General features: G+C 38.2%; 2 protein-coding genes across 4 annotated transcripts in view; one reads left to right on the top strand and one right to left on the bottom strand.

Moving 5' to 3' along the window:
- The first annotated feature begins 249 nt into the window (after nt 1-249).
- Nucleotides 250-5,308, top strand: LOC117225775 (fatty acyl-CoA reductase wat). Of its 2 annotated transcripts, XM_033479531.2 has the most exons (10): nt 250-468; nt 648-801; nt 871-1,037; nt 2,394-2,487; nt 2,558-2,803; nt 3,447-3,592; nt 3,682-3,981; nt 4,290-4,571; nt 4,651-4,914; nt 4,989-5,308. In XM_033479531.2, exons 3-10 carry the CDS (start codon nt 892-894, stop codon nt 5,095-5,097), a joined length of 1,587 nt encoding a protein of 528 aa, XP_033335422.2. In that variant the 5' UTR covers nt 250-468; nt 648-801; nt 871-891; the 3' UTR covers nt 5,098-5,308. The 2 variants fall into 2 exon arrangements, with proteins under 2 accessions (XP_033335422.2, XP_033335421.2); XM_033479530.2 differs by lacking the exon at nt 648-801 and having other exon boundaries at nt 252-468.
- Nucleotides 5,309-12,474: 7,166 nt separating this feature from the next.
- Nucleotides 12,475-25,173, bottom strand: part of LOC117225776 (fatty acyl-CoA reductase wat) — a 47,608-nt gene continuing 34,909 nt past the window's right edge. The window contains exons 1-9 of one of the 2 annotated variants that reach the window (XM_076526331.1): nt 19,035-19,139; nt 17,803-17,969; nt 16,722-16,815; nt 16,406-16,651; nt 15,176-15,321; nt 14,788-15,087; nt 13,061-13,342; nt 12,718-12,981; nt 12,475-12,639 (exon numbers count right to left, since the gene is read on the bottom strand). In XM_076526331.1, coding sequence (XP_076382446.1) covers nt 12,531-12,639; nt 12,718-12,981; nt 13,061-13,342; nt 14,788-15,087; nt 15,176-15,321; nt 16,406-16,651; nt 16,722-16,815; nt 17,803-17,948 — 1,587 coding nt within the window. In that variant the 5' untranslated portion in view covers nt 17,949-17,969; nt 19,035-19,139 and the 3' untranslated portion in view covers nt 12,475-12,530. Of the gene's footprint in view, nt 12,640-12,717; nt 12,982-13,060; nt 13,343-14,787; nt 15,088-15,175; nt 15,322-16,405; nt 16,652-16,721; nt 16,816-17,802; nt 17,970-19,034; nt 19,140-25,173 lie in introns of those variants that run through there. The other variant, XM_076526332.1, reaches the window with a different exon arrangement.

Below are 25,173 nucleotides of genomic sequence, written 5' to 3' on the forward strand. Positions count from 1 at the left end.
CCGTTCACTGACTTGACACAGAGGTTAGGTGCCGTTCGAAAACAAACTGTAAAAGCAGAGGATTCGCGCGACCAGCACACGTGCTCGCTTATTAATTACGCATACTCAGCCTTAAATAGATACAATTTATTCGAAAGGGCAATTACTAGAGCGACCTCGATATATATCACGTAAAAGCAACGTCATTGTCGGGTAATGTGTCGGCTAAACAAACCCGAGCGACTTCGTTGCCGGAAGAAAAGAAAAGTGCTGTACCCATTTTACTGTCAACGGTACAGAATTAATGCGGTGCACTGCATTTTCGGTTTCCGGCAAATTAGTATATTGATTTCGAGAAAAAACACTGTATTGTTTTGTGGTGCAGCATGTATCATCATAAATTAAGCAACCAAGGCAAACATAGGTGCACGCTTAGAGGAAATGTCATTCAGTTCACATCGAACAGAGCACTGAGTTGTTTCAGTCCAGGTACGTGGTGACAAAAAAGGCATGGACACTTCCGTCTGTTTTCGAAAGCCTTTTGTATAACTTTTTACATCCACTCGATCTTCTTCTATTTGGTTCGATTTTCTACCTTGTTCGATTTTGTATTTGGCTTAATTTTGTATGTGAATTTATATTGAATTTATACTGAACTTATACTCCAGTTGTTTCACAAATGAAATGGTCCGCAACTTGTGATACTCTGCGTCAAGCGAGAGTTGCATTGTCCTAAGGATTAAAGGCCATCCTCTTGCATCATTCAGCATATTGAAAGCCCGAGGATCCGACGTGTTATAATAGTTTAAGGGGAATCATAAGGTTCCAAAGAGTTCCAATTAGTGGCAACGAGAGTCAGCGAGCCACATTAAACTGCGAATTTTATGCCAGTTAAACAGGTACGCGAACGAGATGTCGTCGGGCAGGAGCGAAGAACCTAATTCCCAAGTCCCGGAGAAGAATGTGAGTGAAATCGTCGATTTTTACAAAGGGGCGAAAGTTTTGGTGACAGGTGGGTCTGGCTTCATCGGCAAATTAATCATCGAGAAATTATTGAGGTGACTATTTTTTATATTAACAACTGAGATCGTATCGATCCGAATGAAATTGTGAATAGTTAGAGTGAAATGAATCGCGTCTATACAGGGTGGGGCGATTAACTTTGGTCACCTCGGATATCTAAGTTATTTTTTGAGACAAAGAGAAACTTTGTTAACGAAAGTTGTGCGGTTTGATGGGGGCCGTAACGTGACAGTAATCGTTTTTATTTTTACAGACGAAGGAATATTGAAGATTTTAGGGTTACATTGACATTTTTTTTTAAGTGGCATGACATACTGTTTTATTCCTAATGAAGAAGACGATTCTAACACATCCGGTCTGATTACTATCGAAGTCATAGCGCATACAATTAGAATTAATTAATATATAACTTCGATTAAAAACGAGATTAAACGAGGTAAACAATGACTATCATTTTCGGAAGCCTCGTGCGTTCTGCTCTCTTCGAAAATAATTTATAGATTACAAGGAAAAGCATCGGGCGACAACTTTGACACCATTATTTATACATTTGAATATTTATGCGAATTATGTGTATCTTGGACAATTTATTCTTGTTTTTATCAATTTTAGAACATTACGATATTTGCAAAAATTTCCGAAGTTGCATATGAAGTCGAAGAAGCTTCCATACGCGCGAAAACATAATCATCCTGGTTCTTGGAAAATACAGTAAATTCTCCCGAATTGACCCTCGGATTCTGCACAAAAATGTACAATTTGGGGGGGGGGGGAAGAGGAAATACGATTATTCGATTATTTTCTACTTATTATTTATGTTATTATTTTTTATTTCTACTATTTATTTTATTATTTATATAATTGTTTATCATTATTATTTATTTATAATATTTATTGTTGTTCTTATCGTTATTGTTATTGTTACCGTTATTATTATTATTTATATCATCATTATTTATTATTCGATTTGGTTTTTATAGTTACCGATTGTCAACAACTATAAAACCGACCCGCAGGGTGCGAATAATCGTATCTCTTCCAAAATTGACCAATTTTGTGCGCAATCTGAGCACGAATTAGGGCGAAATTACTGTACCACCGAAAAAAATTATTATAGCATCGTCGGGTGATGATCTTTCCTTCAAATTGGAGCTTGAAACCTCTACTTTAAAATAGTTCTAGTGCTCAATGTTAGATATTGTTAAGTCTGTGCTATAATGTTGTTCAGCAATTATTATGCTATTTATTATGTTATTCTTTGTAAAAATAACTGAGAATATGTCGTACATCCGAACAGAATAGTTATGGTTGATCGCAATAAAGACGAAATAAGATGAAAGCTGCGGATTCGAATATGTTTTCACGAACAAGTGTTTGTCATATGTTCGCAGGTGCTGCCCGGATATCGCAAAGATTTACATGTTGATAAGACAGAAAAAGGGGAAGTCTGTGGAGGAACGATTCAAAGACAGCGTCGACGATGTCGTATGTAACATTATGAAGCAACTATGAATACTCGTTGAACGCCAATCAATGCTTCCGTTATCGGGCCTAGGTATTTAGCAAGACGAAGCGGGAACAGCCAGACTTCTTAAATAAGATAGTGGTAATAGAGGGCGATGCTGCCGAAGAAAATTTCGGATTGTCTGCGCAATCTATACTGACACTGAACGACACAAATATCGTAATCCATGCTGCTGCAAGTGTCAACTTCAACGAGAAGCTCCGTTTGGCGGTGCACACTAACGTGAGAACTACAAAGCAGTTGTTGCTGTGGGCGAAAACGCTGCCGAACTTGAAGGTACGTCAGATATTTCTTAAAACTGCCATCGCGTAACCTGTATTAGTTAATAATCAACCATGTGCAGAAATATATTCTAATATTTCGTCCTTGTCGGGAAATGTATTACTATTATGATTGTAATGAGCGCGCGAAATATGTGCGAGCACAGGAGATCGATAGACGAACTGCAAGACGACGTCAAGCTCGGAAAATACAATCACATATTGTCGGTAAATTACTAATTACTAAATTACTAATTCAACGAACAATAAAATTGCAAATTCAAAAAGAGTATTCGCCCTATTGTCAATAGAAAAATGATCAGAATGATTTGAACTACAAAACGGCTCTTTCTAATTTGTAAATCAGATCTTTCCCTCGGTTCTGGTTTTCGTAAAATAATCGATATAAATTGGGTTTAGCATAAATATGATCAGTGAAATCGTTATGAAGAATAGATCTGTCTTGTACAGTCGGTTATACCAATGTTCAATGTACTAGAAGGAAATTCATCTCTTGCTCTAATAAATCGAGCGTGATCTAGACAAATCGGTGCCCCGGAAACTGTTTCAATCGCAGCTACCGTAAAATCTGCAGTCTAACGTTCATTGGCGGTTCAGAAGGGAATCCACGAAATGATCGTTAATTATTCTGTTCGCAGTCATTCGTGTACGTATCGACAGCATTCTCGAACTGCGTACATGAGACCATCGACGAAATCCATTACGATCCCCCGATGGACTGTGACAAACTAATCACATTGGTGAAATGTTTGGACGACGATAAACTGCTAGCAATAGAGGCTACGTAAGTATTCGTCCGAAAACAATTGTTATTATTACAACAATTGTTGTTATTACAATAGTAGGTATCATTAAAATTGTTCCATATTGTAGATTGCGGGGAAAATGGCCGAACAACTACGTTTTCTCTAAATCAATTGCAGAAAGTGTTGTTCTAAAGTATGCGGGTGACCTTCCAGTAGGGATTGTTCGACCTTCAATTGTGACGACAACGTTCCACGAACCTCTCGCAGGATGGATCAACAATCTAAACGGTGCCACTGGCATTGTTTTCGCATGCAGTTTGGGACTGATACATACAATGCACTGCGTGTCAGAGTACACAGCAGAGATTATACCTGCGGATTTTGTCGTGTCCAACACTATCGCTGCAACTTGGGATATCAATAAACGGTGAGCGTTCTGTCTAAACGAAGATCAAGGTATTGTTTTGAAGGTTGCCGGTGATGATTAATTATATTAGAATCACTTGAATGAATTATCAATGATACTAATAATGTCGTTTGACGTATTTATGTAACTCGATACGTCGTGAAACAATAAATCCACGAGCGAAGACTTGATCACATTGAATTCTCATTATTTTTGTTGATGTACAAGTAGTGTTGTCGGGAAAATAAATCAAAGATAGAGAATATTCGTACGAATGACCAGTCAGTCGTACTATGCGTCAAATTGATTTATCAATGATTCCTTTCTAGGAATTTTTTGGCAAAACTGGAGCAGAAGTCGGACATGCCTGACGAGGAGAGGGTACCCGTTTATAATCAAGTAACGTCACCTCAGAACCGAATCGAATGGAGCAGATTCATGTATCTAACTAAATACTACGGTATTCCAGTCCCTTCCAAGCACGTGATTTGGTACTACTGGTTGATATTGAACAGAAACCTGTTCATTCACAATATATGCTCTATACTCTTCCACATCATACCGGCAGCCATCGCGGACACGTTGGCGCGAATCACAGGACGTAAACCTATGTACGTCTCTGATATTTCGCATGCTACGGTAACAACGCGCGGAACGAGCAGTGGTTTTCATTGATATCACGTTTTGCAGGTTAATGGATGCTTATGCGAAAATTGGAAAGTTCAGCGGTGTAATAGACTTTTTCACCATGCAACAGTGGAAGTTTCGGGATGAGAACGTGAAGAAATTGTGGTCGAAGCTGAGACCCATCGACCGGAAGATCTTCAATTTCAACGTGGCGGACATAAACTGGTCCCTGTACTTGTTTGGGAACATTAGAGGCATTCGTGTATACTTGATGAAGGATCCATTCACTGAAGAGTCCTTACGAGCGGGCCGCAGTAAATTCTTCAAGTAATACTTGTAGTTCCAGTGTCATAATTAACAAAACTATTAAAAAAAATTACAACGAACCTTCTTTGTTTCAGGTTGCGCATTGCAAATTATGTCGTAATGACGCTATACGTGCTGTTGGGACTATGGATTGTCTATTCTTTAGTTTCTTTCGTTTGGTCGTTCTGTCCGTTGTCGCATTAGCGTTTTCGCTAGTTTTGTAAGCACCAGAGAATTGAATTAAACTTGAAATAATTTTCTGTGTGAATCTATAAGAAAAGCTGTTTCATTTTGTTGTACCGAACAATGTTTATTGTGAAATCTTCGTTTTACATCTGACACTAGATTGAACAACATAATTTTATAAATAGTGTCCACGAAATTTTGTATGACAGTAAAGATATTTGTTGTAAAACGTGTAACGTTAAAGACACTTAACTCTCAGTCCTACTTTAGCATATAGTATCTTCGTAATTTATTAGAAATTTTAGTTAATACATCAGTTGAACTTATCTATGCGTCTAATTAAATGAAATAATAGACTTGATGGTGTGAAGATTAGGGACCTCTTCCAATTATTAGACTATAAGTTTATTGAATAATTATTAAAAAGCTTAACAGGAATATAGTATTAGGCATATTCAATTCTTACTAACAACTCTATTTCCCTGCATCATTGACACGAAGCTCTTGCAGGTTTCAGACTATACTTATCGACAAAGTAATGCAATTTCTTCAGCACGAACGCAGACTTAGAATCGGCAGTCATCGCAAGTTATGGGCTTTTCTGTTCAGTTTTGAAGGGCTCCAGAGTAAGGCTGTCGGAATACTCGAATATTGGAGCAACTTGAAATCTAGACCGAGTCTGGACTTGGTTTTCGATCCGAGCCGAGTACTCGATAAAACCGTGAGGTCTTATCGTCATGTTTATATAAACACTGCACTTAAGAGTCCGAGTCCCAAAAATCCCATCCTAAGTCATCGCCGTGAAGAAGATAAAATGAGGAGTAGTATATGTTATGTGTATTTATATACAAACACATAAAGAAAAGCATTATTAGTTCTGCTAAAATATTCGCACAGCTGTGTGAAAGTATCTTGAAATGTAACTGAAAATATCTAAAATAATGCAGTAATAAGTATAATATGTTTATTGTACATGAAGAACAGTTTATTCGGATCTCTGGGGGCGCTCGATCATAGTGTGATGCTTGAAATGCGTCTGAATTTCTCGCTTATATCCGAGCCGCTCGGTTACATTCGAGCATTTCCTTTGCAAAACTGCAATCCGCAGCTTTCTTTACAAGTTATTAAGGAAACACGCTGACCAATAAGAGGCGAGTTCGGCTGACGCGTGATGGCTCGATCAACGAGCGTATGAAGCCCAGTTCCCCTCATTGATTCCTCGTATTGATCACAAAGATAACTATAATATTAAAGTTGTAATAAATATATAAAGTTATAATATTAAAAAATCATAACTGTCTCATCCTGTATAGATGCGATTGCAATTTTGTTCATAAATTAAATCAATAACGTTAATAAATTTATTAACTTTGTAAATACTCATACGCTAGAAAAATGTGTATACGTGTACCATAACTAGTTATATAATTAGTAGAAATAATAGGTCGACTGTCCATAAAAATAATTACACTTTATATCACATTTCTGTAGCACATTAAATAGAATGACTACAATTTAAATATTTGTACCGAATACATACACTTGTTGTCTTCAAATAATAAACAGCACTCGCAGTAGAAATATAATGTACAAGACACATTCGCTTCTTGCTAACGTATGTATTTTTCGGGAACTATCGGTAACGTCGAATACGACACGAAATGGTAAGGGTAGAGCTCTCGAGTACTCGCAAAACACGAGTCATATATGTATTACTCAGCACGAATAATCGATCCAAGTCGAAGCTCGAATATATTCGAGCGGCTTGAACGTAAGCGAGCAATTCGGATGCATTTTATGCGTTTTCGGGTACAATAAACATATTATACTTATTACTGCATTATTTTAGATATTTTAACAACGAAGCTACCCAAACGAAGATTTCACAATAAACATTGTTCGGTACAACAAAATGAAACAGCTTTTCTTATAGATTCACACAGAAAATTATTTCAAGTTTAATTCAATTCTCTGGTGCTTACAAAACTAGCGAAAACGCTAATGCGACAACGGACAGAACGACCAAACGAAAGAAACTAAAGAATAGACAATCCATAGTCCCAACAGCACGTATAGCGTCATTACGACATAATTTGCATTATGACACTGGAACTACAAGTATTACTTGAAGAATTTACTGCGGCCCGCTCGTAAGGACTCTTCAGTGAATGGATCCTTCATCAAGTATACACGAAGGCCTCTAATGTTCCCAAACAAGTACATGGACCAGGTTATGTCCGCCACGTTGTATACAGCTTCATTTTCCAATCAATTCGGTTCTGGGTTGACGACACTTTGTTGTAAATGGGCACCCTCTCTTCGTCATGCACGTCCGACTTCTTCTCCAGTTTTGTCAAAGCATTCGTAAGATAGAATCTCTAACAAATCCGTGCTTCGACCATTTCGAATATTCTTCTCTTTGATTTTGTTTTACTCATAAATCTCAACAATGTCTCACAATCCGGAAATGGGGATTAATGAGGTCTTTGGAAGTAACTTTTTCCTTTGCGCAAATACAAACCGCGGCTTTGTTAACGAATTATTAACGAAAAACACTGCCCAATAAGAGGCGATCTCTGTTGACGCGAGGCGGCCCATCCAAAGAGCGTACAAAGTCAAGTTCTGCTCATTGGTTCGGCCGCCTCGTACCAGCCGTGCTCGTTTCTCAGTAGTCACCGTTTTTCTTGAATAATCTGTAAACAAAGTCGCGGTTTGCATTTTTGCAAAGGAAAAAGTTACTTCAAATGAACTCAGACGCCCCCCCCCCCCCGCCTGCAACAGTGCGAGACGTTTTTAACATTAACATGGTCTTAAAGTAGTGGGTTCAAGCTTCAAATTGAAAGGGAGACCATCACCCGAAGATGCTATAATCTTTCTCGGCCGTATATTTTCCAAGAATCAGAATAATTATGTTCTCGTAGAGGAGCTTCACCGAATTAGCATTCAACTTTATACATTTTTGCAAATATCGATATGCTCGATACTTAATAAAAGTGAGAAGGAATTGTCTGTGGCGGCTACATCTAGAACCGCCAACGGGTGGATTCTCTTCCCGCAAATAACCGATGCGCTTGAATTTGTATACATATACAGTAGTGGCTCTCTTCTCGCCGTAACTTGAGTATGCCGATTCTGACACCGAGATATTGCCACGGCCCTGTAATTTATTGATTTTCTTGCGGCGCCCTAATTGATCGATTGTCTCGCTATGCTAAAATTCGATGGTGTCGGTGAACATTTATGCTGCGGCACGCGCCGTGACTTCTTTGATTCAAATTACTGGAAGACAACTAACAATGTAATGACATAACTTTTTTTAATTTTAACATTTTAATACTGATCTTTTTTAACATATTGCTGATAGTTTCCTGATTAAAATGAGACCAAACACGGTATAGTTTGGATAGATATTCGTGTTGACAATAAAATCAAAGACGATAGACGTTGCATGTAACTTACTGCCAAGATGCACGTGGTGTGCGATGGAGAAGGGTGTAGGCAAAGTTGTTGCATTTACTGATGTTTATTTCATTCTCCCAAAAAATACAAATTTGTCGCCTTAAATGATGTTTTCCGATGTTTAGTTGACAGTTCTGTTTCAAGATCCTTTAAAACATACAAGCGTTATATAACAATATAACGCTTATATAACGCTAATAAAATATTGTTATATATATATTATGCATGTTTAATAACGTATATTTTTTTGTTGATGCCATAATATTAATAGTAAAGCTATGCGTATGTAATTCAGAGTGTAAAACAATTAGAAAAGAACGATTTTAATTGTCACAATTTATATATCACTAATAACACTGGACAGGAAAAATTGATTAGGTACTAAAAGACTTTATTTTATGGCGCGCTAGGGAGTTCTTTACTCTAAGAATGTTTTGCAAGGACTGGCTTTGGAACTCCAAACAGATGACAAGATTCTGCTCGTACACTCGAGAGGAGGGAATTTTCCTCTTAGGAAAACGTGGCTTCGGTTCTAGCCCTTGTCCTTCGTCGCCACATCTGCAACTCACTTGTTGCGCTATCGACGCTGAGTTTCGAGGACGCTGAATGTCGTTGTTCTTTCTCGATGTTCGACCTCTTAAAATTCCAAGGTCTATGGAAAATGTACAGAAAACAGTTCCTTCACACCCTTCGCGCGTAGGCTCCTCCTCAAAATGATGTCAACTTCTCCCGTGCCGGCAAATTTTCAATTAGAAACTCTTGGTTCTCTTCGTTCTCCCATGCCTGTAAAGTCTTCTCATTTTCGGCTTCGAACGTAGGCTTGAATAGCGTAACTTCACTGATATTTTCTTTCGGAAAACATATGTACATACCTTCTTTGACCTTGCCTTTGATATATCAAATGTGAAAAATCGGTTTTCCCAGTGCTTTTTTCGCAAATAAAATAAGTTACTTATTACGGATAATGGTCTAAAGCATGTCGTGTTTGGTTTCATTTTAATTGGAAAAATGTGTTCAATATATTAACAAAATTTTCATGAACAAAAAGTTAGAAATAAAAAAGTCATCATCGTTTTTATTCTATCACTACAATGTTGTACACCGGCTATCTACGACGATGACCGCTACCCTTACAGATAGTTTCGCTCGACCCGAGAATCGTTCTCTGTCCCTCTCTCTGAATTGTTTTCTCTCTGTTGCGCCCTCTCTCGTTCTTTCGCTCCCTCCCTCACTCTCTCTCACTCTCTCACTGTCTCTCTCCCTCTCTCTCTCTCTCTCTCTCTCTCCCTCTCTCTCTCTCTCTCTCCCACGAGGTGTCGGCAACAATAAAGGCCAGCCGCGAGGCTCGAAGAAATCAAGTCCTGTGTGCTGTACTGGACACCTTAGAATTCGGCCCCGGCTACAAATAGAGAGATTTTACTGTACAGGGTTTTTCATCTAACTTGACCTCCTTCTTTTGTATGATAGAAAAGATGTCATGTGGAGACAAATATTCCGTTCAAAGCAGCCAATACGAAGATGGGTCGAATTGTTTTCTCAAAGTCATTTTTTTCGTGATTTTAAGGTCTTCGTAATTTTTATAAAATGGGACTACATGTTTTCACTACAGTAGTCACATAGCATAAAAAAAAAGTCCAGCGAGATGTAAAATGTTGACTTTCACGCGACCTTTAGCGAGAAAATCATGAAATGATTGTAAGTAATTTCAGTACGTGTTCAGGGACAGTGTCATTCCGAAATCCCAACGTCTAAGGCAAGGACCCGCATGAATGGCTTTATTGATGAGTCTTCTAGTGGGTCCCAGACGAAATGCTCTCGCTTCCTTTTTCCATGACAGCCATTTCAGTCGCTCTCAAATTGTCTAACAATTAGATACTATTCGCATAAATATCCAGATGTATAAATAATGATCTCATTGTTGTGTGTGTTACCCATTCTTCTCTAGAAATCTATAAATTCTTTTTGAAAAGGCCAGAACGCAAGAGCTGCTAGAAATTATATTCACTGTTATACGCTTTTTAATCGAGATCATATATGAATCAATACGCACGCAATGGCAACGTTTACCAAGTAGACCGGATGTACCTTTTGATCTACTGAGTTTGAAAACATCGTATAGAATGGTGAAGTCATTATGTTATTCATTGTGTTGGATTCCGGGTCGGTGTAATCAATTCAACGCGTTTTATGCAAAATCTTCGAAATCTATTTCACTATCGACGGTACAAATGCGTCTCGCACTAGGGATCGTCCAGTGTTGGAGTAAGAAAAAAGGTCTGAGGATTCTTGGGATGTGGGTGTATATATAGTGGGAATTTTGGCTGCGGCATGGGGGGGGGGGGGTGACGGAAAAGAGACGCGACAAGGGCTGGGATGTTTAAGGGTCAGTTTGGTTTGATGAGTAATTTGTTGTGACTAATCGGGATGAGTGTTGGAGTTAGAGACAATTGTAACATTTCACAATATTGTAATAAGCGATAGGGTGACACCGAATAATTTTTTTCAATGCATAGACTAATCAGTATTGATTCAGAGAATCGTAAGGCTCACCGTCGTGATGATATTTCAACTTGTGCAACTTATTTGAATGTTTTTGAACAATTTTGCACGTGCTAAATGAAGCAAAATATCAAATCAAGCAGAATACAAAAACATAGTAAATTACAAAATGAAGCAACGTACGAAATAGAACAAAATACAAAATCCAACAAAATAGGGAAAGGTCAGGCCGATGCAAAAAATTACGAAAGAATTTCAAAAAGTGGCGAGTATCGTTCGGAATCTGGTCTCTGGCCAATCAGGTTCCAGATCTGTTATATTGCCTTAATGTAATTACTAGCAGCATTAGTAAGTTTATTCTATGCATTTTTAATATTACTTTGTGTAATTTCCAACCAGGAATTCGACGAAATGGAAATGTAGTTTCTTAATGTGTTATTGGTATAAAATTTATACTTCCATCGTATGTTACTGTTTCTTCCCCTGTAAACTGCAAGGGAAATATTTCCTGCATTATCGACAGTGACGTGTAAAGTACTTATCACAAATTTATTTAAATTTTTATTATTATGGGATTGGACGAAAATATAAATTTTTAAAGTAAAATGATTTATCTTAAAATTGTTGACTAAATAAATCGTTTTATAACTTTCATTTGCCTGTGATCTTCATTATCGTCGTACGTCGATGTACATATTCGTTGTACAAGCAAATACGTCCGAGAAAAGCATAACGATCAAACGCGATACAATGATGACTTGGGTTGGAAATATTGGGACTGGGACCCTTAACTGAATTGTTTAGGTAAACATGAAGGTGAGCTCGCTCAGTTTTACCGAGTATTCGACTGGAATCGAAAACCAAAGCCCGTCTCAGCCCAGATTTTAAATAGCTCTAATATTCGAGGAATCCGACAGCCTAACAAATCTGAACAAAACAAAACAAAATGCGATGACTATAGTGATCCTAAGTCCGCGTTTGCATTGGAGAGGTTCCATTACTTTGTTGATAACCATAATTTGAAACTTGCAAGTGCTTCGTGTCAATAATTCAGGAACTGGAGTCGTTAGTAAGAATTGAATATGCCCGATACTATATTTCTGATAAGCTTTTTAATAATTATTCAATAACCTCATAGTCCAATAATTGCAAGAGATCTCTAAAATTCACATCGTAGGTCAAGTTCACTATTTCATTTAATTAGACGCAGAGATAAGTTTAATTGATGTAATAACAAAAATTTCTAATAAAATACGAAGATGCTATATGCTAAAGTAGGACTGACAGATTTTCTTTTACAACTATACAGAATTTCGAGGACACAAGCTATTTAAAAACCTATCCTATTCAATTAAGTGTCAGATGCTAAACGAAGAATTCGCATTTAATATTGTTTGACGCAACAGAAGGGGACCACTTTTCGTATAGACTCGCACAGAAAATTAAATTAAGTTTTATTAAATTCACGGGGCCTTACGAAACTAGCGAAAACGCTAATGTGACAATGGGCAGAACGACCAAACTAAGGAAACTAAAGAATAGACAATCCATAGTCCCAACAGCGCGTATAACGTCAATACGACGTAATTTGCAATGCGCAACCTGAAACAAAGAAGGTTGGTTGTAATATTTAATTTTTAATGGTTTTGTTAATTATGACACTGGAACTACAAGTATTACTTCCAGAATTTACTGCGACCCGCTCGTAAGGACTCTTCAGTGAGTGGATCCTTCAGCAAGTATACACGGAGGCCTTTAACATTGGTATACATGTAATCCGACCAGTCTATGTCTGTCACGTTGAAATTGAAGCTTTTTCGGTCGATGGGTCCCAGCTTCGACCACAATTTCTTCACATTCTCATCCCGGAATTTCCACTGATGCGTGGAGAAAAAGGATATCACATCGCTGAACTTATCAACTTTTGCATACGCATCCAGCAACCTGCAAAACGTGAACTCGGTGAAGACCATTGCTCGTTTCACGGGTTGTTACCATTGTACGCGAAATACCACATACGTACATCGGTTTATGACCTGCAAGTCGTGCCAATGTGTCCGCGATAGTTGCTGGTATGATGTGGAAGAGTATAGAGTATATATTGTGAATGAACAGGTATCTGTTCATTATGCACCAGTATATCCAAATCGTACGCGTGGTCGGGATACTGTTGCCGTGGTTTTTACCTAGATACATGAAGCTGCTCCATTCGAGTCGGTTCTGGGGTGACGTCACTTGGTTGTAAATTGGCACCCTATCCTCGTCTGGTAGGTCCGACTTTTTCTCCAGTTTTGCCGAAACATTCCTAGGAAAGAATCATTGACAGATCAGTTTCGGGCATAGTTCGATCGTCTGGTAATTCTTTCGAATATTCTTTATCTTTGATTTTGTTTCCCAGTGGCACTACTTGTATGAGTGATAAAATCTGTCATCCATTCTATTTTACTATATTATTTACTATATAATCGACTATATATGTACTATATATAAATGGATGAGTTCCTTACTGATAATATTTTTCATATTTCTCTAATAAACAAATCCTTTACGTACCTTAACGCGATTATTTATTATTAAATCAGCTTTTGCGAATCATTCGTTGAACTGTGTTCGGACACGGAATTATTTAAATTGAAATATCATTTACGTACTTTGGTAATCTTCACTGTACACCTTGCTTAAAAATGTCATATGTTACACACAAGGTGTCATGCACAGAAAATTAAAACGGTCGTCACGGTTAAATTAGTTACTATTTCGGGTCCGAAAAATTAGTAAATATTCTTCAGACGTTCTAAAGTAGAGGTGAACAGCGTTTTTCTAAAAAATATCACTTTTACGTAATGAAAAAAAATCCGGAAAGTTCACGCTTCGTGAACTTCAATACTTCGAACGCGGCTCGAGTCCGTCCCGACCTTCTGTCAAAGCCTTGTGCTGCGAATTCTCTCGCGGACTCTCTCTCTCTCTCGCGCCGTCACCTCTCATTGGCCAGGGTTTTTCGTTAATAACTCGTATACATAGCCGCAGATTGCATTTTCGCAAAGGTAAAAGTTACTTAGAATGACCTCAGCTACCCCACATTTCCGTATTGCGAGACAGTTTTGGGACACCCTGTATACTATATATAATTTACTATATCTTTTACTAAAGATTTTACTATATCTATTATATCTTTGTTATGTATGATACACTGTTCCTTAATTTTCTTCTTGTATTGTAACATGTTTATTATATACATCCGACTTTGTTTATTACACTCGTGGGACGACTACATAAAATCTCTTTCCTTTTATATCTTCTTCTGCAGCAAAGGGTTCTTTCAACCGTATACACGAAGAAATGAATAAAAATGATATTATATACTGCTCAAGAACATTATAACATACAAACATTTTGAACAGTACGTACCCGAAATCATAATAACGCTTTAAATGTAACCCTGAGAAGTGCAGCCCTTTCCTGATATCCAATGTATAGGATATGCAAGCGTTACGTTAAAGCGTTATAACATCGTGGAGAAAAATCGCAGCCACGATTCTTGTTCATTTAAATAAAGTAAGGGGATCGATTCGAACAATCGCGGTCTTATATTTAAATTGTTAATGTGGTCCAACATCGTCCGAAGAATATTTCAATGCTATAATAATTTCTTAATTTTATAACAATTTCATCCGCTGCGTATCACAATTGAAGCAAACATCAGCGACCTTGGAAATACAACCTTTAATTTCCTTCAGACGGAACGCTCACCGTTTATTGATGTCCCAAGATGCAGCAATAGTGTTGGACACAACGTAATCCGCAGGTATGATTTCTGATGCATACTCTGGCAAGCAGTGCAAAGTATGCAACAGACCTATAGCGCCTCCGACAAGTAAGCCCGTGGCACCGTTGATATTGTTAACCCATCCTGCGAGAGGTTCGTGGAACGTTGCCGTCACAATTGAAGGTCGAACAATCCCTACTGGAAGGTCACCCGCATACTTTAGCACGACATTTTCGGCAGTTGATTTAGAGAAAATGTAGTTGTTCGGCCACTTTCCGCGCAATCTACAATATGGATTATTTTAATAATATCTGCTACTGTAACAACAACAATTGTTGTACTAGTCACTATTGTTTCCGGACGGATACTTACGTAGCCTCTATCGCCAGCAGTTTATCGTCGTCCAAACAATCCACCAATGTCATTAGTTTGTCACAGTCTATGGGAGGATGGTAATGGATTTCGTCGATGGTCTCATGTACGCAGTTCGAGAATGCTGTCGATACGTACACGAATGACTGCGAACAGGATAATTAGCGTTCATTTCGCGGATTCCCTATCTGAACCGCCGATGAACGTTAGACTGCAGATTTTACGGAAGTCGCGATGGAAGCAGTTTCAGGGCACCGATTTATCAAGATCACGTTCGATTTATTAGAGCAAGAAATGAATTTCCTTCTAGTACATTGAACATTGGTGTAACCGGCTGTACAAGACAGATCTATTCTTCATAACGATTTCACTGAACATATTTATGCTAATCCCAATTTACATTGATTATTTCACGAAAACCAGAACTGAGGGAGACATTTGATTTACAAAATAGGAAAAACCGTTCCGCAATTCAAATAATTCTGAACTGCATTCGATTGACAATAGTGCGAATAATCTCATCGACTATGTTCGAATTCTATTGTTCGATGAATTAGTCTTTCAGGACTGTTGGAAAGCGTTAGTATCGATTAGCAATTCCACGATTACGGCATTCTAATTCACCGACGATAAGTGATTGTATTTTCCGAGCATGACGTCGTCTTGCAGTTCGTGAATCGATATCCTGTGCTCGCACATATTTCGCGCGCTCATTACAATCATAATAGTAATACATTTCCCGACAAGGACGAAATATTAGAATATATTTCTGCACATGGTTGATTATTAACTAATACAGGTTGTTCCATCGCGAAGGAACAAACACGTGGAGTCTTTGCGACCGGGTTTACGACACGGACGTGACCATAGTTAGGCTGCAGTCAAGGACACTTTCACAACCATTTGGCGGCCAGATTGTCCGGATGCCATCCGGACATGGCACAAATCACAAGGCAGACGTTTTTTCTTTCCTTTTACTCATCGTAAATAAGCCGTTTCCTTGACTGCCATAAGGTCTCATAAACCCGGAATTTCCGAAGGGTCAGCCGACGTCGAGCGCGCGACGGGGCCCGCTACCTGGGTTGACCTGACGGAATCTCCAGGGGATGAACCAGGGTCGCAGAGATTCCACGACCCAGCGACTAGCATTCCTACCCCCTCCAGGACAAGTTCCGACGAGGAACCACCCACAGGTTACGCGATGGCAGTTTTACGAAATATCTGACGTACCTTCAAGTTCGGCAGCGTTTTTGCCCACAGCAACAACTGCTTTGTAGTTCTCACGTTAGTCTGCACCGCCAAACGAAGCTTCTCGTTGAACTTGACTATTGCAGCAGCATGGATTACGATATTTGTGTCGTTCAGTGTCAGTATAGATTGCGCAGACAATCCGAAATTTTCTTCGGCGGCATCGCCCTCTATTACCACTATCTTATTTAAGAAGTCTGGCTGCTCCCGCTTCAGTCTGCTAAATACCTAGACAGGATATCGAAAGCAATGATTGGCGTTCAACAAGTATTCGTAGTTGCTTCAGAATGTCACATACAGTATCGTTGAAGCATTCTTTGAATCGTTCCTCCACGGACTTCTCCTTTTTCTGTCTTATCAACATGTAAATCGTTGCGATACCCGGGCAGGACCTGTGAATATATGACAGGCACTTGCTCGTGAAAACTTTTTCGAATCAGCATCTGTCATCTTATTTCGTCTCTTCTGCGAAAAACCATGCCTATTCTATTCTGATGTGCGACTTATTCTCATCTCTTTTTTCAATGCTGAACGAAATTGTAGCATCGAAGTATTTTGCATGAATATCGGCCTACTTTACACTATCTAACATTAACACTAACAGTATCTTAAAGTAGCAGTTTCAAGCTTCAAATTCAAAGAAAGTCCATGACCCGAAGATGCTATAATCTTTTTCGGCTGTATATTTCCAAGAACCAGAATGCTTATGTTCTCGTATAGAGACTTCTCCGATATCATATGGAACTTTAGACATTTTTGCAAAAATCCTTATGCTCGAAACTTAATAAAAATGAGAATAAATTGTCTAACAATCATATACTCTTCACATAAATATCCAGATATATAAATAATGATCTCAATGTTGTTGCCCATCCTTTCCTTTGAAATGTATAAATTCTTTTTGAAAAGATCAGAACGCAAGACCAGCCGGAAATTATATTCACTGTGGCATCGTTATTAATCTAAGACATGTGTTAAATAATTCTAATGGCACAGGCTATGGCTTCGATTACTGAGTAGGCCGGATGTAGACCTTGAACTATTGCGTTTGAGAATGTTAAGTGAAATGGTTATGTCATTGATACATTTTATAATATTCTACTAATCGATGACAAAGGCACCGTCGAATAATTTTTTCAAATAAACTGAAGAATCAATATTGATTCAGACAATCGTAATAATTGTTGTCCCATTATGGCCCCCTTCAAGCCATATCAACTTTCGTTAACAAAGTTTTTCTTTATCTAAACAAGTAACTGAGATATTCAAGGTAATCGATGTTATCGTCCCAGCCTGTATAGACGCGTTTCATTTCGCTGGAGCTGTTCACAATATTATTCGAATCGACACGATATCGGTTATTAACAAAAAATAATCACCTGAGTAATTTCTCGATGGTTAATAGGCCGAGGAAACCCGTTCCACCCGTCACCAGAATTTTCGCCCCTTTGTAAAACTCGGCGATTTCACTCCCATTGTTCCTCGGATTTTGTGAATTAGGTTTTTCGCTCCTGCCTGACGACATCTCGTTCGCGTATCTGTTTAACTTGCATAACATTCGCAGTTTAATGTGACTTGCCGACCCTCGGGGCCCGAACTCTTTCGAACCATTAATTTTTTTTTTAACCAATTGATTTTTCAGAACAATTTTCTTACATGTTATGTCGATCACATTGGTTGCAGTTTCTTTCGGCGAGTTATTCTAGAATTGTTCTGAAATGTGCGCAATTTAAGAATACATTTCACAAGCATTTCAACGTAAATCGTAGGAGAAGTATTTTCGTTGTCAGATGTAAAATTGTCATCCCCTTATGACGTGCATACACGTCGACCACAGCTAAGAGGTTAAACTATTATTATAGGGTGTTCCATAATTATGTTAACACTCGGAGAGGAGTGATTCTTGAGGTTATTTGAAGTATCTTTTTCCTTAGCGGAAATGCAATCCGGGAGACGAGATCCGTTGGCGCGAAGCGACCGAGCCAACGAGCTATCGAAGAGCCCAGTCCCGCTGATTGGCTCGGTCGCCTAGCACTAGACGAGCTCGCCTCTGAATGGTCAACGTTTTTCGCTAATAACTCGTAAACGAAGCCTCGTAGAACATTTTTGCTAAGGAAAAAGTTACTTCAAATGATCCCAGGAATCACCTCTTTCCTAGTGTTGACATAATTATGGGACGCCCTCTATGTCGGATTCACGGGCTTTCAAAATACTGATCGATGCAAAAGAGTTTTAGGTTGGAATGCTTGTCAAACGTATTTATAAATCGCGCATGTTTTAGAACAACTCTAGAATAACTCGCTGAAAGAAACTGCACGCAGTGTGATCGACATAATGCTGTGTCTAACATTAACACAGCACAAAGTTCGTGCAGGGGAGAAAGTTGTGAACAATTTTATTGTTGAAATAACTGTCGCCGCACGAAATGGAGTATCAAGCAAAGCAGGATAATGAAGCGAGGCAAGAAGATCGTCCAGTGGACGAGATCGATGAAAGTACAAAATTTAGCCGGTGTAAAAAGTTGCAAAGGGTTTTCGATAACGAGCGAGCATCGCTCCTTTGTCACTGTTTGTTTGTCCTTTGTCCTGTTCCTTTGTCATCGCGTACATACCTGGACTGAAACGACTCGGGTGCTCTGTTCGATGTGGACTGAACGACAGGTGACTTTCCACTATTGAATTATTTCGATCTGGCTCAATAGATGCAAAAACTAGATTCCCCCTACGCATGCTCTGGTTGCTTAATTTATGACGATTCATGTAACTTAAATCGGACAATTTAAATTAACCTGTCTTCCTGTAATTAATATTCCAATCTGATGCAAACTGGAAATATAATACTATTAACCCTTTGCACTCGAGTGGCGACTCTGAGGCGTCACTAAAAATAGATACACTATTTTTCAAAGTGCGTCCTAAGGACATCAGATTTTCGTTTATATTTAAAAAAAAAGAAAAACTGTTAAAATTGCATTATCCTTCTTATAGGCTCAATCTCATATGCATAAATCGCAATAAATTATGTAAAATAGATGTTTCGGATTTCGAATTTAAATAGCTTAGACTGCAAAGGTTTAATAGGTTCTCCTGCTTTGCGCAATGAATACGATTTGCTTTCGATTTGCTTTCACGCAGTGAAATACAATAAATGCCCTTTCACATAAACTGTATGCATTTGAGTGATGACATGCATAATTAACGCATTATTTGCAGAACATGTCGCTCGCGCGTGGAATTCACTGATCGACCAAGTTCCCACAAAATTTGTCCGTCACACGCTTACCATTAGCCCGCGACTGTTACACAGCTCCGTAGTCAATATGTTAATACAGTAATGTTTAAATGTGGGAAGATACGATTGTTCGAGCCGTGCGGCTCGATTTTACAATTGTCGACGGTCGGTAACTATATGAAATAAATAAAATATGAAATAAATAAAACACTCCTAATATATGTATATACAGGGAGTTCACCGTTGCGGTCGCCACTATTTTTGAGACATTTAGGCCAATCTGACAAAAAAATGTTTTGAATAGAAGTTATTCGGTACTTTCATGGGAATAAAATGCATTAATAAAAATTGTGAAAAATGTATTTATTCAATAAAAATCTAAGGACATCTTGACTTTTTTAAGTAGCACTATGTATTTTTAACTCCATATTGTTATAGCTGATGAAAAAATGAATTCAGTAATCTACCATACAATGACCTTCGGATAATTTATATACAGGGTGTTCCACAATTACTTTAACAGCCGAAAATGAGGGGTAGCTGACGTCATTTGAAGTAACTTTTTCCTTTGCGAAAATGCAATCTGCGGCTTTGTTTACGAGTTATTAACGAAAAACACTGGCCAATGAGAGGTGACGGTGCGAAAGAGAGAGTCCGCGAGAGAGTCCGCTGCACGAGGCTTTGACAGATGGTCGGGACGGACTCGAGCCGCGTTCAAAGTATTGAACAAATCACGAAGCGAGAACTTTCCGGATTTTTTTTTACTACGTAACAGTGATATTTTTAAGAAAAAAGCTGTTCACCTTTACTTTAGAACGTCTGAAGAATATTTACCAATTTTTCGGACCCGAAATAATAAGTAATTTAACCGTGACGGCCATTTTAATTTTCTAGTGTGCATGACACCTCGTGTGTAACATGTGAAATTTTTAAGCAAGGTGTACAGTGAAGATTAACAAAGTACGTAAATGATATTTTAATTTAAATAATTCCGTATCCGAACACAGTTCGACGAATGATTCGCAAAGCTAATTTAATAAATAATAATCGTATTAAAGAACGTAAGGGATATGTTTGTTATAGAAATATGAAGAATATTATCAATAAGAAACTCACCCATTTAGTTGTAAATCCACTTCATGCACGGAAATGTGTGCAGGAGGATAGTGCATTGACCTCGTACAATGTATGATGAACTGCTCAGCTGATCTGTATCCGACGGCGACGAACAGAAGGATATCTCCAGGCAGGCAATTTCAACGTTTACTTTCACTGCATTATCACTAAACACTGATCACTTATCAATAATATTTATGGACCAACTTTCCTGGATTAATATGTATGGCCCTGAAAAGAGCCGATTGTTTTATGCGACGAGTTCGAAGTTCATATCGTTAAGAACACATACCGCGTTGACGGGATGATCTGCGGAAGACTAGCACGATGGCTGACAATGTTCGCGTTCGATGGGAAACAGTTGAAATTCGCTCGTAGGAGAACGAAGCACAGTCGGCCATCGTGCCAGTCTTCTGCAGTTCATATCGACAACGCGGTACATACGTGTCGATAATAGTGAGAACTTCGAACGCGTCGCATTAAAAAATCGGCTCTTTTCAGAGCTATACATATTAACCCAGGAAAGTTGGTCCATAAATATTATTGTTAAGTGATCAGTGTTTAGTAATAATGCAGGGAAAGTAAACGTTGAAATTGCCTGCCCGGAGACATCCTTCTGTTCGTCGCCGTCGGATACATGAAGTGGATTTTACAACTAATTGGATGAGTTTCTTATTGATAATATTCTTCATATTTCTCTAACAAACATATCCCTTACGTCCTTTAACATGATTATTATTTATTAAATTAACTTTGCGAATCGTTCGTTGAACTGTGTTCGGACACCGAATTATTTAAATAAAATATCATTAACGTACAATATCATTTACGTACTCTGTTAATCTTCACTGTACACCTTGCTTAAAAATTTCATATGTTACCCACGAGGTGTCATGCACACTAGAAAATTAAAACGGCCGTCACGGTGAAATTACTTATTATTTCAGGTCCGAAAAATTAGTAAATATTCTTCAGACGTTCTAAAGTAAAGGTGAACAGCGTTTTTCTTAAAAATATCACTGTTACGTAGTAAAAAAAATCCGGAAAGTTCTCGCTTCGTGATTTGTTCAATATCTCGAACGCGGCTCGAGTCCGTCCCGACCATCTGTCAAAGCCTCGTGCTGCAAAGGACAAAGTTACTTCAAATGACCTCAGCTAACCCTCATTTTCGGCTGTTAAAGTAATTGTGGAACACCCTGTATATTTAACGATTATTTTTGGATTCATAATATGGTTATTAAGAATTATATTCTTTATAATTAAAGAATCGTGGCGACGATGCATCGAACTTAAAATCCGGAGAGTATCTTAAAGTAGACATTTCGGACTTTAATTTGAGGAAAGATCATCATCTTACGATGTCTTCCGCGGAGTTATCGTCAATTCAATTTGGCCACTTTTTATCCGAAACGTTTTTACGCTATAATTTTTTCAGCAGCATATTTTCCAAGATCCAGAACGAATATGTTCTCGTATTGAATCTTCTACGATTTCATATGCAACTGTCAACATTTTTTCAAGGATTGTTATGCGCGAAAATTAGTAAAAAATAGGAAAGAATTGTCTAAGATACTATACACGTTAATATCCAAATGTATATATAAAGAACTCTACAAATTGTTTTTGAAGACAAGAGATCGCATGAGATTCCGGAAATCATAGTCATTATCTACATCCTTTTTAATCGAGATAATATATATCAATTAAATCCAATTGTATGCGTTATGATTGCGATTGCTAGCAGGCCAGATATACTAGACTCGTTATAATATCCACTTCTGTATTAGGAATAGAAAAGTATAGCATGCCATTTAAAAAAATGAATGTAAGCCTAAAATTTTTTAGTATCTATTCACCTGTAAAATGGTAATTACTGCCATATTACGGCCCCATTCAGAGCATACATTAGCAAGTCTCGTTAGACTCGTTAGACGCGACACGTTTCGCTGGAGCGGTTCACAATTTTATTCGAATCGACACAATTTCGGTTATTAATAAAGAAGAATCACCATAGTAATTTCTCGATGATTAATAGGCCGAGGAAGCCCGTTCCACCTGTTACCAGAACATTGGCCCCTTTGTAAAACTGAACGATTTCACTCCCATTGTTCCCCGGAACTTGCGAAATAAGTTCTTCGCTCCTGTCTGACGACATCTCGTTTGCGTACCTGTTTAACTGAATCTTATGATTCGCCTTAAGCTATTATAGCACGTCGGATCCTTGGGCTTTCAGAATACTGAATGATGCAAGAGGAAGGCCTTTAATCCTTAGCACAATGCAACCCTCGCGTGACGCAAGGTATCACAAGTTTCGGATCATTTCATTTGTGAAACAACTGGAGTATAAGCCAAATACAAAATCGAACAAGATAGAAAATCGGACCAAGTAGAAACAGATCAGATCGATGTAAAAAGTTATACAAAAGGCTTTCGAAAACAGACGGACCACTTCATCACGAGGCAGAAGTACCCATGCCTTTGTCACCACGTACCTGGACTGAAACAACACAGTACTCAGTGCGGTGTGGTTTGAAGCGGGCACTTACGTATATATTTGTTGTCTAATTTATGGATATATATGCTGGTAAATTGTATCTATTTAAGTTTGAGTATAGGTACTTTCTTCCCGAGTTTGTTTTCGTACGGCACCTAACCTCTGGGTCAAGTCTGGAATTGTGCCCCGTCACATTTACATTTCTTCTACCAATTTATTCATACTAATTCATATGCAAGATCACTACAGTATATACAATACATCATTGAAGTGGCATATACTATAAACAAAGAAAAAAGACAAAATATAAGATGTAATCGTAAATTACACTGCCTACAGACCGATCGTACGAATTAGACGAACGTTACGGATCGATCTGTTCTTATTTAGGTAACGATTAAATCGCTGATTTATTTTGCAAGGTAGCATAATTTGTATCTATGCATGAACTGTGAGTTACGCAGGCGCTCGTTTCTTTTCTCAATCGTTTCAATAAATAGTCGTAAATTCTTTACGTGATTTTCTTATTTGGCGTACGACTTACTCGTCTCAGCCGCAAGTACGTGAAATTCGTGCTGTAATAGCGATACTCTTTTGTTCGTTGTTCCCGACGGTAAGAAGAAGTCTTTCGGATACAATCCTGGTCTCCGTTTAGACGAATCGTCGAAATACTCTCGTGGAATAATAAAGAAAAATGTCTTTGTTGGCTGTACTTTACGAATCGAGTAGAATCGTTCCATGAGAATCGAACGAACGAAAGTGAGGGCACTTCTATTGTTCTCGCACAGTTTCTCATCTTACCAGAGAGAAACCTACTTTACGTCTACCGGAATACACATGTGCACGCGTAGTTAGCCTATCCCCGTGTTAACCCGTTTACTTTTTAATTCACGGCACACGAGTATACGGTTCCTGAAATGCACAGCTACACGTATAACTATTGTATCCGTGTTGCGAAAAACATATCGAACGTGTGCGCCTGTTACCTATGCAAATCTGCTGATTTAACCTTATTTCGCCTTTTCTGCGAACTACAATGTCTATTCTGTTCACATGTGTGACTTATTTTCATTTATTCTTTCAATACTGAACAAAATTGCAGCATTGAAACATTTTGCATGAATATCGGCCCATTTTACACTATCTAACGTTAACACTAACATTGTCTTAAATTGGTAGTTTCAAGCTTCAAATTGAAAGGGAGACCACCACTTAATAAAAGTGAGAAGGAATTGTCTGTGGCGGCTACATCCAGAACCGCCAACGGGTGGATTCTCTTCCCGCAAATAACCGATGCGCTTGAATTCGTATACATATACAGTAATGGCTCTCTTCTCACCGTAACTTGAGTATGCCGATTCTGACACCGAGATATTGCCACGGCCCTGTAATTTATTGATTTTCTTGCGGCGCCCTAATTGATCGATTGTCTCGCTATGCTAAAGTTCGATGGTGTTGGTAAGCATGTTTGCAGCTGCACGTGCCGCGACTTCTTTGATTCGAATTACTGGAAGACAACTCATAATGCAATGACATAACTTTTTTTAATTTTAACATTTTAATACTGATTTTTTTTTAACATATTGCTGATAGTTTTCTGATTAAAATGAGTCCAAACACGGTATAGTTTGGATAGATATTCGTGTTGACAATAAAATCAAAGACGATAGACGTTGCATGTAATTTACTGCCAAGATGCACGTGGTGTGCGGTGGAGAAGGGTTTAGGCAAAGTTGTTGCATTTACTGATGTTTATTTCATTCTCCCAAAAAATACAAATTTGTCGCCTTAAATGATGTTTTCCGATGTTTAGTTGACAGTTCTGTTTCAAGATCCTTTAAAACATACAAGCGTTATATAACAATATAACGCTTATATAACGCTAATAAAATATTGTTATATATATATA

This window comes from Megalopta genalis, chromosome 14, assembly GCF_051020955.1.
Source record: "Megalopta genalis isolate 19385.01 chromosome 14, iyMegGena1_principal, whole genome shotgun sequence".
Taxonomy (NCBI): domain Eukaryota; kingdom Metazoa; phylum Arthropoda; class Insecta; order Hymenoptera; family Halictidae; genus Megalopta; species Megalopta genalis.